Genomic DNA, 17,423 nt, shown 5'->3' with positions numbered 1-17,423 from the left:
GCCTGGGTTCCCACACAGAGGGGGGAAGATGGTCTCTGACCCTGGCCCTCCTCCTCGATAAGCCCCTGGAAAGGTTCTTCGCTGGCTTCTGGGGAGTTCTGGGGAATTTCCTTCCCCACACCCTATATCTCCTGGACTTCTTCGAATTCCGTCTCCAAATCTGAATCAGAGTCCAAAACCAAAACAGAGAGCCTGGGCTCAAGCCTGACAGACTTTAAATCTTACAGTTGTTCCACTATAGTTTTTCTGTAGATGTGATATGCTGTGACAAAAGTAGTACAATTGTTTTAGATTTATTTAGTAAATGCTAATTAAATATAAGCATTTCATACTGTAGTCTATTTGCTTGCTGTACTATTCAAGGAAAATAGTATTTGTCTTTTCTAAAATATCTTTTAGGAAAGCGCAAGAAGGAAAAAAGAAAGTTGTTCTAGCTGGATGTGTTCCGCAAGCCCAGCCTCGACAAGACTACCTACAGGGCCTGAGCATTATTGGGGTGAGAATCCAGTCCTTTTACAGCTTGATCCTGAGTTTTAATAATGTAAAAATCTGGAGATTATCTTTTCTTGTTCATAAACCTACAAATCTACTCATAGACACTGACCTGGTTCTCATGATAACCACGGCTTAAACAAGCCACAGTGAGTTGCTTAAGCTGCAGTTCATGCTGGGCACCTAATTTAGCCACCTGGGCACAGCTTGTCATGTCGTGCAAACATGGCTTGTTTGAGGGGGAAACAAGTGCAAACCGGGCCATTATTTCTAAACCAGCTTTGTAGGACTGTATTCTGTCCTACCTAACAGATGTGGCGTAAGACTGGTAACATTAGTATAATTACAGAATACTGTATGTTCACGTCAATGTAATCTTATGATGGAACTGCAGAGTATTCTTCAATTATTCCTCACCATTTATTTCACCACAGAGTGGACTCATGTACCTTGGTTATGATGCCAGTAAGATTCTGTGGAGAAGCAACCTCTTTTAGCAGTATTTGGCAATCCTTGAGCTTGAACACATACTACCCTCGGAAGAGGAAGTCATGCACCTCCAAAACATAACTTTGGAAGGACCTGTATGCTTATGTGTGCTTGCAAGTCAGACACATGCATACTAATTCACTTCTAGAATTCTTCACATATACCTGTAATTACTTGTGAATCAAACATAGACACAAATCATTCTGCAGTGCAATTGTTGTCATTGTAGTTTCTTGCTAATGCCCTCTATGTACAAATGGTTGTGTTGAAAGTAGCTTTCAGGGTGGATTCCAACCAAAGTTCTGCTTCTGTATAGTGTCCATTCACATCAATAAGGGCAATTACCATTTTAAATTAAGGAACGTTTGCAGTCTTGGTTTGTACAGAGCTCTTAAACCACAGCTTTCCATTTTGGACACCACAGGGAAAGTGTGGTTTAACAAACCACAAAGTCTGCCCTGATGTCAGGCGCACAGAGGAGGGGGAGGAGGAGGAATGGGGTAGAGGAAGTGCTGGAGCTTGTCACTTGTTCCCAGTCCAACAACTATACATTATTGGACTTGGGAATATTATAGAGCTGTGCGCAAGTGGCATCTCAAAATTCTCCACCCTGTTTTTGGGTGGAGACACTGTGGGAACAGTTTCACTGAATTTTTCTAGGGGGAGGAGAAATTCTCCAACAGTTTCTCACGGGTAGGGCTCACCACTGGCAGAGGTTGTAGCACAGCTTCTTTCTTTTTTCCTAAGGGACTTTGTTTTGTTTGGGGCGGGGGGGGGGGCTGCATTGTACTGCAAGTGGCAACAACAGCAACTGTGTTGGCAGCCTGGGGTAAAGCAATTTCTTTTCTATCACATTGAGTGAGAATGGTCAGAACAAATGTGGGAGAATTTTTCAGCACAGCACTAGAATATTATATCTGAACCAGGCCATTATCTCTCCATCCATGTAGTACAAGCAGATTGGAAGGTTTGGACATATCCTACAAATAAAATCCTGAGTATAAAACAATGCCATCTAGTGTGTATTATACTGCTTTAATATATTCAGCCCCCCCCACCCCCACCCTTTGTAGGGTGGGCTTATAGCTTATAGGATACTGAGCTGGGAAGTTGGCGACAATGTGGTATAGGAGAAGCAGGCAGGAGTACAGGTCTGAATTTGTACCATAACCAGGCTTCCTACTCCTCCTGCTCTTGTCCAGGTGTGCTACGAATTCCTGCTGACTGTGCAATTTGTTGGCTACCCAAACATTAGTATACTTGTTCTCTGTTTTATATAAGCTTCCCTTGTACTTGAAGTTTCAGCCTTCTGTTCTTCACATTCAATTATTGCTGAATTCAGCGGTGCTAAAAACTCAATTTCTTTACTGGTATGAATTGGTGATTAGCATGGCTGTACACTAGCCTTTACCTGTGTATATGTTAAATGGGTGCAACTGAAAGTGTGTGTGACCTGGATTTGACTCCCTGCCCAACTTGTTTTTCATATGTTGCAAGCAAGAATAGAGAACTATATAGTAAATCTGCATTTCTTCTTTGTTGTTGTTCAGTCGTTCAGTCGTGTCCGACTCTTCGTGACCCCATGGACCATAGCACGGCAGGCCTTCCTGTCCTGCGCTCTCTCCCGGAGCGTGCTCAAGTTCATATTCATTGCATCGGTGACGCTATCTAGCCATCTCATCCTCTGCCGACCCCTTCTCCTTTTGCCTTCAGTCTTTCCCAGCATCAGGGTCTTTTCCAGAGAGTTTTCTCTTCGCATTAGGTGGCCAAAATAGTTGAGCTTCAGCTTCAGTATCTGTCCTTCTAATGAGCACTCAGGGTTGATTTCTTTAGGTGAATTAAATACAGTGCGTACATACAATGCAAGAACCTTCCAAAGCTCATCAAAATATTTAATAAACTACTGCTTTACAGGTTCAGCAAATAGATCGTGTAGTGGAAGTGGTTGAGGAGACTATCAAAGGTAAGCTTTTCAGCTGAAGTAATGTGTGCCTTCATTCTTCCCAAAACTCCTTGCTGATGTTATTTTGATCACGTAGATCCCTAAAAAATATTACTGTTGAAATACGCCACGTATGTATTGTGAATAATGACTGAAATGTAAACATCTGGCAGGTACTACATACATTACAAAAATGTAATGCAGAAAGCTTAGCCACATTAATAAAGAAAGGCATAATATTAGATCTTCAGTAACTTGTTTTTCAATTTTTTCTTGTATTTCAATACTAATTCTATTACTGTTGCTTTTTACTTACATATTCTTCTAAAGATCATGACATGAAATATTTCAAAGAAATCACTGTTCATTTAGTTGTACTCACTGTTTAATAAACTAGTTTTTCTGGTTCTTGTCTTACTCTATGGCTTTGCCACTGTTGTTCAGTCTGCAAAACTGTAACTGTGTGAAGTCTGTTAAAGTTACCAAGCTCCATCTAAGTGGCTGCATTTTTAAGGTAAACACACTGGGAAATCCATGTGATGCTAGTGTCCAGCTTCCAATATTAAGACCTTGGAACACAGCAGGAGATTCTATAAACTGTATGAAGCACAGAGCTCCTTTATACTCATAATTCATATAGTTTGGTAGAGAAGCCACAAGGTATAATTTGAATGGAGGTAACATGGCATGAGTACTTCTTAAATTTTGTTCTTGAAAATAACTGGCTATTTTGTTTTTTTTACCATTAAACATTGATTAATCTGCTTTATGAACATTTTTACTCAAAGAACCTTCTTAATGGCAGCTGATTTCCATTAAAAACAAAAACAAATATTGCATTCTGTTGTCCATTTGTGTCCTGTTTGTTGGAGCAGGTCTGGCTTGCAAACTAGGCCAAGGTGATTTAACTCTAACGTAACAAATTATATTCTGTTTGGTATGGCAATCACAGGATATGTGATTGCATTAAGTAAATTAAACTGGGTCTTTGAAAGTATAAATATAGCTCATATAAAATTAACATTTGGAGTGAGAGAGAACTGTGAAGTATGTATGAGAGACTATGTGTGACTTTTGAGATTTAACAAGGACCCTGAAAGGTTGAATTATTTTTGCAGTTACAAGTAAAATTAAAAAGATTAACTCAGCTCCTGAATTCAGTAGATTATGTTTAATTTCTTTAGGATTTACTAAAAACAACTTGAGAAAATACCTTTGCATTACATTAACAACAACCACCCCAAGAGACTAAAAAATAAACATATTCAAATTTCAACCTAAGCCTAAAAAGTAAGTTATGTCATTTCCTGTTGGTCTTCAGCTGGTGTTTGGGATCCAGAAAGACCAAGAAGAATTTCTTTGCTTGTTATGTGCTTTGGAGAATACCATATTTCGCCTTTCAGAGCAGAATGTACAAACAGAGGAAGATAATTTTCTCTCACTTCAAGAGGCACTTTCAGAGTTTCATTTCCTCCAACTACTAGGTAATACTCCAAAATTTGACTTTTTTTGCCTAGTCACCATCCAAAATTAATGTCAGGCTTTGCTAATGGGCCCGTTCACATGTAACGGCAGCAAATTGTGGGTTGCTTGCTGCTGCCATTTTGAACATTCAACCTCAAATGAATTCGGACACTATGATCGGATTCAGACAACGCGATGACCCACACTCAAGGGTTGAGTATGGGTTGTCATTGAACTGTGGGTTGTTGTTGAACCATGGGTTATCATGTTGCCTGAACCCCGCCATGCTAACCAACTATGGTTTGTTAACCACAAACAACCCAATAACAGACCATGGGTTCTCTTCATGGGTTGTTTGTGGTTAACAAACCATGGTTTGTTAGCGCAGCTGGGTTCAGACAACACAATAACCTATGTTTCAACAACAGCCCATGGTTCAACAACAACCCATACTCAACCCTTGAGTTTGAGTTATTGTATTGTCTGAACCCAGCCTATGGGTTAATTGTGGGTTAAACAACCCACAGTTAACCTAAGAACTAATCATAGATTAACTGTGGGTTGTTTAACCCACAGAGTGGCTGGGTTCACACAGTGGAACAACCCACATTCAAGGTTGAGTATAGGTTGTTGTTGAACCGTGGCTTGTGCTGTGTGAACCCAGCCACACTAACAAACCATGGTTTGTTAACCATGAACAAACCACAGTTCACAACCGAACATCAAACCATGAATTCTCTTCGTGCGTTGTTTGTGGTTAACAAACCATGGTTTGTTAGCATGGCTAGGTTCACACAACACAACAACCCATGGTTCAATGACAACCCACACTCAACCCGTTCTCAACCATGAATATGGGTTGAGTATCGGTTGTATGGTTGTGTGAACTAGGTGAGTGTCTGGGTTCACATGTCACAAAATAACCCCATGATCAAAGGTTGCATATTCAAAATGGCAGTGGAATGTGACCCTGGCAAATTGTGGGTTAATTTATTGGGTCAATATAAAGAAAGTCATGTTTCTTTGTAATTCTACTCTCTGACTTTGCAGGAACCATTGCAAGAGAAAGTTCTGGATAATAGATGTGTTTATGTTTTCAGAATGGAGGTTAGCCATTGCTTGTTTGTCATAGAATCCTATGTGTAATCTGATACCTGTAGCACTTAGCAGTGGCTAACTCATTCAGTTTAAAATCTCCAACTTGAGACTGATTCTGAAATACAGACCTCATCACCACAACATCTTACCTAATTTTTTAGGTAATCATCTAAATCATCATCCGCCATCTCCTGCTTTTTGTATCACCTAGCCCAGCCTTCCTCACCCTGGTACCCTCCAGATGTTTTGAACTACAACTCCCAGCATTCCTGGAAATTTTGAAACCCCGGAAAAAAACCCCATTTTTCCCCTGGGAGGTTTTGCGGGGGGAGGGGGATGAATTTTGGGGGGAAATGGAAAAATATGTGATATTTATACTTTTAGCAGTCTTTACAGATCTAAAGTCACTTATCATTATAATTTTCAATTACCATTGAAATTAAAAACATGTAAAAGTAAACCCAGTTGGTAAATTTTAATTATTGTCTGAATAAACTATACTTCTAAATTTAATATGCCAAACTTGATCATTTTAAGCACAAACCAAGTTATACGTAATATATTAAAGGACCTTCAGCACCTGAAACATCTGTATAATCCTAGAAGCCAGAAGAAGCAGGAAGAACTGGAGGCAGAGGAAGGCTGGTGTACAACATCTGTTCCTGTTTGTGAGGAATTGGTTGGGTGGAATTTAGGGAAATCTGGTCTGAATGACAAATTATTGAGAGTGCATTTAGCTGAGAAGACTCTCATCCTATTAGGAATGGTAACTAAGCATATTTAATTTAAGAACCTTTAAACAAACTCAACCTATTATTTGAAGAGTTACATTTTTTTCCGTTTTGTAAATAATTCCTCTTAATACACATCTTAATTTTTGTTCTTTTTGAAAGGTTGTCTCTAGTGGTGGTTTTCAAGCCCATGCCTACACCATGGGAAGCAGATACTAAGTTTCTTTTAGGCATAGAGGGTTTATTTTGGTGGCAGCAGTTAAAGATTTAAACCTGAGGAAGCATTCCTTTATGGTGTGGTCTGATAGGGAACTTATTAAAAACTGCAGCAGTGAGTTCCATAGGCTGAAGCCTAATTTAAAAAAAGAAAAGAAAGAAGCGTAGGTGTGATTGCCACATGTTCTGTTGCATGTGGTGACGATGGCAGGATAATGTACAGTGTTTCTCATATATGTGCGTTTTAGAACTACATTAATTGACTACTGGAGCTTAGAATATCCTTAAATGTATATTAGTAAAAGATATATTACATCAGTAATTTTAATAAGGAATGGAAGAAATAACAATGCTGGGAATCTTAGAGAGAATGAAAAAAAAACATTTTTCTACCCATGACTTCAAAATTTCCAGACCTTTTACATCTGTAGTCTTCCTATAAAAGTCTTCCTATTACGTAGTTTTTAGAAATCATGTTGGGGGAGTAAAAGCTGGGTAGCAATATATGAATAGCTCATCTTAAAGATTTTATTTATCATTCTAAAAGAAAATATTTCATAATCCAACGTTGTTCAGCATTTCCATTTTGGAGGGTGGGAGGAGAGACACAGAAAAGGTCCTTGTAGAAATAAGAACGGGAAAAATGTTTTTCCCCCTAGTTTTCCGGGCCTTCACATCTCTGTTCCTGATTGTTGGCTGGGGCTGATGGGAGCTAAAGTCCGAAAGATCTGAGGGAATTAAGCTGGGAAAGGCTGACCTACCCTGATGAAGAATTCTAGAGAACTTGAAAACTTACACACTATTTTGTGACTTCGGGGTTGGTCATAATAAAAGCATTTCCAAACTGTAGCTTTTAGAAATAATGACATTATTCTGTTACTCAATAGCATTCCATGTATCCATCCCTAACCAAACAACATCTGTGCACACTCTATAATCCTGAGAATCTCGGCACTTCTACCCTGCCACATAAGTTCATTTGTTTTAACACAAAGCAGCCCTATGAAACATGTACATTTGACTCTACCCTGTTGCTGGCAGCCATCATGGCAACATAGGGGATGCTTCTGGCCCTGTGAGGGCAATTGCTACTAAATTATGAGGTCAGGATAGGTATTGTTGTTCATTAATACAAAATCATCTCAGGTACTTTTGATACTGCAAATATTAAGAGATTTAAATATTTCTTTATATGCCGTCAAGGTTATTCCAGAAAAATCAAATGGCAATATTAATATAAAGTGTATTCCATATGGGGTTAAGGGGAGACTAGACTTTCCAGTTGAGTAAAACCTGTTTCAGTCCTGAGTTTTCACCAAACGTTTTGTGAAATGGGTCACTGGACAGGATTGTTGAAAACAAGTCAAAGGAAATTACTTCACTGTTGAACTTTTTCAGACTTCATATAACTGCTCTTAAGTTTCAGTCACATTAACCTGTCTGGTAATATGGTCTATCTGTTCCTAGTTTAAATATTAACAAATGTTTGCCAACTGTTTAGCTACCATACCAAGTCAATCTATTATTGGTAGGTTGCTAAAAGTGCATGAGGCGATCTGTGTGTACATTGCATAGCCTAAGGTATAGTACTTTTACTGACATTATATCCGTCAGCCTAAAGTATAAGCCCAACATTGCTGTCTCACGTTCTCTTTCAGTCATTTTTCCTACAATGAGATCACAGCCCTTTTGAAAAGGCATATGCAAATAATACATGAAGAATGCACATGTGTATTTTGTCAAGTGTGCTTGCATTGGAAAGCTATGGCCCATTTCAGCTTTTTGCCACCTGTAGATATGGCAAAATAGCCAGGTGTTTTCTTAGCACACAATATTTTACAGTCATTGTACATATTTCTTCATATATAGTAGTGAAATCCATGTAGGAAAAACACAATGAATGATTCATCACTTGCTTGTGTGTGCCTTCAGTTAATATGTTATATCCTACATCTATGTATATTCCAGCACAGCTGAAAGACATTGTACTTCTATGCTTTTAAACTAAAATGAAACACTTATTCTTCATGGATCCCATAATAACTATATTGTGGGATCCATGAAGAAGCAAGCTGGTTGAAAGGCTTTAGAGCTGAATAAGTGTGCTATCGCAACCGTTTGTAAGGCTGATGGGTAGTTAGGGTTGTTAACTGGCATGATGTTAAGCTATCAAGGGGCAAGGTAACCCTTTACTGGATTTGCCCTGTGCTATAGCAGTCTATATGCAAATAGTTTGGGTGGTCAGTAAACTGCTTACAAATAACTAAACTCTTGTTCTGATTCTGTCACTCATCAGTGGATATTCTCTTAAGAAGTCCTGCTTTTATGCACTGCAAGATGGCAATCTTCTTACCATTTAACTTTTAATTTATCCAGAGAAGGCTCTGTCTGAAGCTTTATTTGTCAGATGTGAAAGGTATTCTTGTGCACCAAGATACCTAGTATTGTAAAAAGCTCTCTCTCAGGTTACAGGCCTGGTTCAGGGAATAGAATAGAAATTTTATTTGCAGCAGCCACAAGCCATTGCACGCCTGGTTCAGATTAATTAGCTTTTTGCCCATACGTATAACCCCTTCACTCCTCCATTTGTACGAGCTGCAGTTAAACCAAGAAGTCTCCAATTAATCACTTTCCCATTTTACCTGAACTGAGAAACTATGGTTAGCTTCAGAACAAGCCAGGATACTAAATCAAATTCAGACTGTGGCTTATTGACCTGTCTGGTTCTGAACCATTTCAGACAAAGGAGAAACTATGGTTAAGTGAAGATTTCCTGGTTTAATCATCTTTTGCAGAAAGGGAGCAGGGAATCAGAAGTAACAACCATCGAAAAATACATGACCATCATAATTAACACATAATTATCGCAAAAACAAAAAAAACCCTCTGCCTGTATATATTTATCCTTGTTTTTTTTAAGGTGGCGGGCCCTTAAATATCCACCTGATATGCAGCTTCTAAGCTTCTATACCTTGGTCACTAAAAAGAAAGAAACAAATATGTAGTTTTTGTTACGTTATGAAATGAGGGCCTGGGGATAGGGAATGTCTGCCTCTATTAGGCTTCTACTAGGTCAGAAAAAAATTCTTAGAATTTAATGTATTAATTAATCCAACTCCGTCTTGAAACAGACTGTGGTCTTTACTCTTCTAGTAGTTCCAAGGAGGAGGTATCAGAATTTTAGACCTTCAGTAGTTAGTACTTACTAGTTTTATTAATGGTCATTTTGTAAACTTGAGTTTCTATCTTCACAGGCCACAATCCAGCAGAAACTTAAGTGTGCTTAAGAGCTTTGAAATCAGTTGGCTTTAGGCTGTAGATTTCTTTGCTAGGTTGTGGTAACAATTTATAAAAATTCCAAATAGTACTCTGCTCTGCTGTAGTATCACCTCAGTACTTTTTGACATTGGTGTATCTATATTTCATACATACTTTTAATATTTGTGAGGAATGAAGTAATTTTCATTTCAATTTTTGTGCATCTTACGTTGGATTAATTTACTTTAATTACAAAGCAGGATACATATTTTTAGATCCAAGAGTCCTTAATGAATGCCAGTATTGGAAAATAACTAGTTATCTAATCAGCTGGCAATATCGCCATTACCAGTGTGATACAATGAAAATGAATAATTTAGTGAAAGCTATTAGCACTGCCCATATATTACTGAAATCACAGTAGGGTATAATGGAATTCTTGGCATATGCTTGCATGAAAATAACAAGCCTTTTCTAGATAGTGTTGAACTTTTGACATCTTTTATAGTACTACATATTAGAATATCACACCTTTCTTACCTCTTAATTAAATTGAGTCCTTGACTAAAAGTTTTACGTTATTAATCTGAAAAGTCGGGCATACTAATTGCTTTTCTTTGTCTTTAGTGCTACATCAATAGAATAAATCAGCGTATTACTGCCATATTACTGTTAAAGTACCAGAGGCATCTCTACATAAGTCTTTCGTCTTGTGCTAGTGACTGGACACTCATGGACATTTGTGGGTCCTTTACCTGACGTTGTCAACCTCCAGGGCCACTCTTATGCTTTATAACCTTTATCCCGGTTTTTTTAAGATTGGGAAAGTCCAGCCTTTTTTTTTTTTTTAGCGCTATCATTGCTGTATGTCTTTCTGGAATTCCACTACACCACAGTGCCATCTAGTGGTTGTGTAATGAAACATATAGAACTTGCAGAGAAAGGAAATCCCTGAAAAAAGCACATGACGCATGTGTAAAGGAGCTGATCTTAATCCTGCAAAGAATCCAGAAGCAGAAGCCCCTGTAAAGGTACAGGATAAAACCCTGGTGTAGAGGAGCCCTAGATCTCTTGGGGTTTGTTCATTAATGTAAACAGCTGTTGAAAGAAGCTGGCTTATACAGAGTCAGACTATTGATCGACTGAGTAGCAGTGGCTCTCCAGGATTTCAGACAGGAGTCTTTCCCTACCCTACCTGGCGCTGGGGATTGAATGTGGGACCATCTTTATGCAAAGTATGTGCAATATCTCTGAGCTACAGTCATTCCTGTGTTGTGGCCCCTTATATGGCAGTTATGTGGCATTTCCTCACCATGCGATTCTTCTGATTTTCACTATACCATCATAAACTCATTTTTATTTGTATATGGTGAGGGTGGTAGCAGTATGTTGAAAAATGCTGCAGGCGAACATCTTGCCACACACAGAGCGGTCTCCCTTTACTTGCATTATAAGCATTTTCCTGTTGCTGTTTCGATATGTAATTTAAAACCATCACTTGGGAGGCTGTGCATAGAAGAAATAGTTAATTTTTCAAGGAATGTTTGTGCAACTTGCATTCTGAAGAGGTAATATGTGTGCATACAGCAAAATGAAGAAGTTAAACTGGAACTTGGTGCCTTTCCTCCTGCCAAAGAGAACAGCCACATTTTAAACTGAAAACTAGTGTGCCTCTTAGACAATGGCTGGGTTTGGATGATCATATCTTATTTTAATAAGCCAAGATATGAAAGAGCCTTTTGCCTCCTAATGCAAAGCCTTCTTTCCTCTCTTCAGTGTGCACATGAATGAAATGTGGAAATCTTCAATTAACCATAGTTTCTAGCTTTGTTCATGCCAGCAAACTATGGTTACTAACTTTGGAACAAGCCAGGGTCTTAAACAAACTTCAAACCATGATGTAAGATTCTGGCTTTTTCTGAAGCTGGTGTGATAGCTATGTCTCAACAGAGCCACTTGCTATGCTTACATGAACTAATGGTTTGGCTGCAGCTGCAGTTTTGCTTTGAACACACGTAGCTAGTTTTGATCAATGATAAAGTTAAGCAGCCGTGCTTCAAAAGTTGAAACTTAGGTTTGTGTTTTCTGATTTAGTGAATTTAATACATCTGAATTAATAGTGTGTTTTTTTTTAATCTTGGACCTTTCTAATTCTAATTCATTATTGGAAATTAAAATGACATTTAATTGGAAACCATCTCTCAGCATTACTAAAACAACCTCTTTTCTAGCATTCAGTTTGATTGTGGTGACTTGAAGGAATATTTATATTAGATGGAAGATAGGTTTTTTGAAGACTTGTGTTTGTGCTCTGGATATTTTGAAGTTGGTATGCAAGTATGCTATTGGCAAATGAGCTCAGTTGAACCACAGATGGGGCCATATATCCAATGAACATGTCACTGGTATTATAAGTGAAAAGTACAGCAAGTTGAGTTAAACTGTGAAAATATTCCTTGATCTGAATCTTTTTGCCTTGCTTTGTGAGAACATAATGAAAATGCTTACTCAAGTTGACACCATCAATTTAAACATACTTTCTTCCACTTTTGGTTCTGTGGTCTAATACTGTTTTTTTTTTTTTTAAATCTTTAAACCCAGAAGAAATATTTCTATGGTAATTGTAATTTTAAAAAAAGCTGTTGCTTAAGAACCTGACTTTTAAAATTGATTATCTGCTTTCATCAAACAGCTTAAGAAAATACAATCTAAGGAGCTAAGGATTTTTTTTACCTGACTCGTTTTGATATTTGGTTCTTTCTTTACCTGGTAAGTGGTTGGTTACCAGAAGACAAGTTAAGTCTGTTCGTGTTTAACAAAATATTTGGGTAGAATATAGTAAAAGAAATTAGTTTTATGTGTAATGGTGCCATTTTTTTCTCTTTATTTGAAGGTCACTCAGTGAGATTGCTGGGTCAGAAAAAGGATAATGGAAAACGGTTGGGGGGAGCTCGATTGGATTTGCCAAAGATTAGAAAGAACCCACTGATAGAAATAATTTCCATCAATACAGGGTAAGCATCATTCAAACTGACATAAAATATTCAATACTGCCTAGAAATTCAATTTCATTTTTGTCCATGCTTAATGCAGAGCTGCCTCAGGTCATACCATAAAGAACAATTTAGGGGAAAACATAGAAAATGTCAAGGGTATTCATTGCGTTAACGGTATTCAAAGCATTAATACTTTAAAACAAGCTACCTACTTATTTGCTTATATTTCACAATTTTAAAAATAGAAGGTATTTTTATGTGTGTATTGCAGTATCTGATATTTCCTGCGAATTTAATTCAATGTTGTGATAGGTCTGGTCTCTTCAGTATGATAACTAATTTCTCCTACCTCAACTTTTAAACAGTTCACAACCCCATTTTGAGGTTGGAGGAACCACCATAAGGTAACCTTCCCCCTCATTATTCACATGATAGTGCAGGAAAACTGTCCTACATGTTGGTACTGCTTTTGAGGGCGTAGGTAATGTGTAGTTTTACCATGTGTGGATATGATCAGCTCAGAAAACGTACTCATATGCATAATGCCATAGCCAACTTTTTAAAAAGTGCTTAACATTTAAGAGAGATATCTTTCTTTATATATCCCTCAAACATTTAAAAATCAGCAGAAGGCTGATTTGAAAATGGCAATGAAAGTAACTATGTTTTTCTTGCACTTCAAAAGCTTATACTATTGGGCTTAAGTGAAATGGGGCTACAGAACAATATCATCTACCTCATAGTCTGTGCCATGAGAACTACTTACTACAGAATAAATTGCTTCTGTAGAAGGTGACGGGATTGCAAGCTTACTTGTTTTTGTCTTAGACAAATGTAATATGGTTTACCCTTAAGGGTGGCCTAAAAAGAATGTTAAATAAAATGAATGAATGAATGAATGATATCTGATATCTCTTATTATTAGTGCAGCAGCTGGTCTAATTAAGGGCATCACATTATCTCTCTTGCCTGTCTTGTCCCTGGTGCCAGCACAACATAACACTTGAATCCTTTTTCTCTCCCAATCTCATTCCAATTTTTTGCTTTCCCTTTGCTGCCTTTGCTTTTTTTGTTGTCTCTGGAAGTGCTGCTTCCTCACCCAGAAAGCACTCCTCCTCCATGATCTTTTACATTCTCTGTACCTCTGTTGACTTGCCTTCACAAAAACCTGGTGTCTCCAACTCAGCCACCGCCACTGTTCCTTCCCTCACTTTAGAGGGCTCTCATTCTCCTGCCCAGCTTGCCCTGAAGGATGTAGTGTTGGCCTTCTTTCCAAATTCTGCCAGTTCCAGGCCATGCCGACACCCCATCCTACTATTTTCCCTTTTGAAATGAATTCTGTGAACTCTACTCTCCTTTTCATTTCTGTGTTGCTGTTCTATATCGCCTTCTAATTTCAGACCACATTCTACCTTTCTAACAACAACCCCATGTTCCTTATAGTGCAGGAGTGTGGTGCAAAAGTATTTCACTCCTGGCTACCATCTGCATATTTCAGGTGGAAGTTGTATGTGCTGTGTGTATGTGCTTTCCAAGTCACCCAGGAGACATGTGCTCTATCTGGGCCATGTGAGACTATTAAGATCCACATAGTCAGTGGAACTACTCATGAATAAATTTGCATAGTTCCAGCTACCCTTGAACAGAGTAGCCCTGAGTGCGTTATCCAAGTTTGTAAACTAGATTTTTGCATGTCATGTGTATTGACCCTATTTTTGTCCTCAGTCCTTAACAACAGTAGGAAATGTTTGTGGATGTCTCTTTTAAAAGGTGATTCAGTGCTTTGTTACAAGCTGGGTTAAGTGAAGACACAGTGCATATGTAACCCTCTCAGTCCCCTCAGCAATGTTTCTTGCTAAAATCTAGGGCTGGCCCTGTGAGGTGACCTGCTTCAGATAACACTGGGAGTCAGGGAGGAAGAGATGACAGCAGGAAATGGTTTCTGAATGATGCAACAAGTGTTGGCCCTAGCAGAAGGAGGTATCATGTGGGCTCTGGTTTAGGCAGCAAAATGTCTAGGGCCAACCCTGCTAAAATCTTTTTTTAAATTACTTCAAAGGGTTTTTTATTTTTATTTTAATTATAAGATTGATGTGCCTCAGCCAATCATATGCCCATTCTACAGCTTAGTAAGTTTTATCTGTAGGCTTACATTTTAATAAAATGTTTTATGATGGAAAAAGGTTTCAGGTGGCTTCATTATTTCTGCCCTACTTAGATTATATTAGGATTCCTGGGACCAATCACTTAAATCAGGGTTGCAAAAAGTGCAGGCTGCATGTAGCCCACCAAGCTGTTTCTGGAAGATAAGGAAGGGGTTTCCTTGTTAATACTAGGAAGAGAAAGCCTTGTGTCTCTGTGTTTGAGAGTGCATGAGTGTGTAAATGTGTGTACGCGCACGCATGTGCGGCCACCTGGCACGGCCCAACATGGTGCTCAGGGACAAAAAAGTTGTGCACCCCTGACTTAAATAGACAGTTCCTGTGATAATTCTTGAGGTAGCTTTAGATACACCTGTATCCCATTTTCTGCATTAACTGGCAATTTTCAGAAAAGGGTTATCTCTGATAGTGATTCCACATTCTTGAAATGGAGGCGGTAGAGTTATTGTATGAAGACTTTAGAAATGACCACATGGATCAGTGTGAAAAAGAGAAGGTAAATGAGATGTAGCTTCTTGTAACTCTTTCACCTTTATTCTTAAACATTATGTAATACATGGAAACTCTTTCACAATCTTTATAGAGTAATTTCAACTGAGAAAGCTAAATAGAGTGAACAATAATAAATGGTGTGGGTCCATCATACCAAGTCAAAAAGAAGCATGTAAACAGCTTTGATATTTCTTTCCATAAGACATAACAGCTTGTGCTTAAAAGTTAGAAGAAACCACATTAGTCTAGCAAAAGAGAGAAAGAGAAAATGATTGTTTACTGCAGAAAACATAACAACATCTTTGATTTTTGCCTGAGGTCTGTGTGTATGTGTGTGAAAGAAAGACAGACAGGCAGAGGGGGAGAGAGACTGGAATACACCAACAGTATTGTTTCCTTATTAGACTATTTAAATAGGATCTCTAGCACATAGTATTTTTCCAGTTACTTTTCCAACTATGTAACTGGAGATTTTAAAATTAAATAATATAACAATACGTTATATTATTTAATTTTAAAACCTCCAGTTACATAGTTTTCGTTGTTTTATTTATGAAGTTCTACATTAGTCAATACGTTCGAGCTGATATTAGGAACTTTGATCTGTAGGCTTATGTATTTGTGTTTAATTTAATATTTCCACCTTAGCCTTGAGGGGCACACAGCAGCTCAATGTGTAGTTCAGGGTACGTATTGCACCAGCATAGCTATAGCAGCATTTTATGCAAGGTATGTGGAGCTAGTCCTATTATTGTGCCTGTTAGTTGCATCCCCTTTATAATTGTTTATTACAGCTTGTCTGCCGAGTAGGGTTGAAAGGAAATAGCAGGCCCATTAGATAGTCCAGTTCTTTCCTGCCATGCTCCTTTTTTCTTTTCCTTAAGAACAGCCTTTGTGTGCTGCTATGAAGAGGAATAGAATCATAGTTAGGACTAAAAAGACAACTTCCTCCTCAGAAGTTATTACCATCTACTGCACACACACAGATGAGTCTACAAGTACAGACCTGAGCGTGCCACAAACAACTGTTGCAGTGAGGAAATGTGACTGCAGAGCAAATAGCTCAAGATGGCTTGAACAAGCAAGCCAATGCACACACTAGAGAGGATGATAGTCTTCCCACCTCCAATTTTCCCGCAATTACCAGACAGTTTGACCTGAAGCAAGATTCTTTCCTGGTTTCTTATCGTAGTTGCTAGAATATACATAATAGAAAGTCAAGTTTGAATCGAAATAAATAGACTTGGGGCAGTATACAGAGCTGCCCAAGCACCAGTGGGATGCTCCACTTGCACAATGGGGATTTAGTCTTTGGACAGGAACCAGAAATGAGCCAAAACACTAGTTTCTGGAATGGGGCAGATCAGTGGAGCTCGCATAATGGAGCGTTGTCCACTTGGCCCGATCTGGAAACAAGCATTTCTGCTTGTTTCAAGGCTTGCCATATGAAGCACTAAGTCCCTGTTGCTCAAGCAGTGGGTCCTGCTTGCACAATGGAATCAGCGAGAGTGAAGTGGCCCCATTGGATGCTACCCTTGGAGTATAAGCCCAACTCAACCACTGACACTAGTAATAGTTTTGCTTCTTGGAAGAGGATTCCTGGGTAAAAAATAGGATAATGTCATGAAGAACTGAACGCACACATGCATACATTCTGGCTTTTTCTGCAAACACCTTGTACTTTGCAGGAAAATATGCATTTTATATATGTGCACCCTTCCTAAATGTTGGGTTCATGTGTTTTTGGAACTGAAGAATCAGTTCAATCACAAAAATAAGGGCTGCTTCATAGCTGTATCTTTCAAAAGAATTAAAGGTTCTAAAACTCCACACCACCTGCCTAATTTTCTCTAATTGTGGTAGTCCGCATGTTGTATAAGGATAAAACCCCAAATTATAAGGGGGGCGGAATTCATTCCTGAGCCTCGTGAGTCACAACAGAGGCACAAGAATGGAAAATCCACAAGATATTTTTCATAAACATACTCAAATCTGTGTTGAACTCGATAGGGCTGTTGGTTGCTGCAGTTGTTCCATGCACAATATTCTGGAATTTTATAACTCCTAGAAGGGGAAGCAGATT

General features: G+C 38.5%; 1 protein-coding gene across 11 annotated transcripts in view; it reads left to right on the top strand.

Moving 5' to 3' along the window:
- Positions 1–17,423, top strand: part of CDKAL1 (CDKAL1 threonylcarbamoyladenosine tRNA methylthiotransferase) — a 461,612-nt gene that overhangs the window by 127,523 nt on the left and 316,666 nt on the right. For 9 of the 11 annotated variants that reach the window (XR_014790207.1, XR_014790208.1, XM_084850140.1 and 6 more), the window contains exons 5-7: positions 400–496; positions 2,896–2,944; positions 12,584–12,704. The exons of 1 other annotated variant lie outside the window; for it this stretch is intronic. Coding sequence is in view for 7 of the 10 variants with exons in the window: in XM_084850140.1 (XP_084706266.1) it covers positions 400–496; positions 2,896–2,944; positions 12,584–12,704 (267 nt within the window). In the remaining 3 variants the exon portion in view is untranslated. Of the gene's footprint in view, positions 1–399; positions 497–2,895; positions 2,945–12,583; positions 12,705–17,423 lie in introns of those variants that run through there. One more of the 11 variants, XR_014790206.1, reaches the window with a different exon arrangement.

Source organism: Heloderma suspectum, chromosome 4 (assembly GCF_057233095.1).
Source record: "Heloderma suspectum isolate Gila_16-S chromosome 4, 16-S_ref, whole genome shotgun sequence".
Classification (NCBI taxonomy): domain Eukaryota; kingdom Metazoa; phylum Chordata; class Lepidosauria; order Squamata; family Helodermatidae; genus Heloderma; species Heloderma suspectum.
Note: the sequence above shows the minus strand (reverse complement) of the source record. Positions and strands in the feature narration are given on the sequence as shown.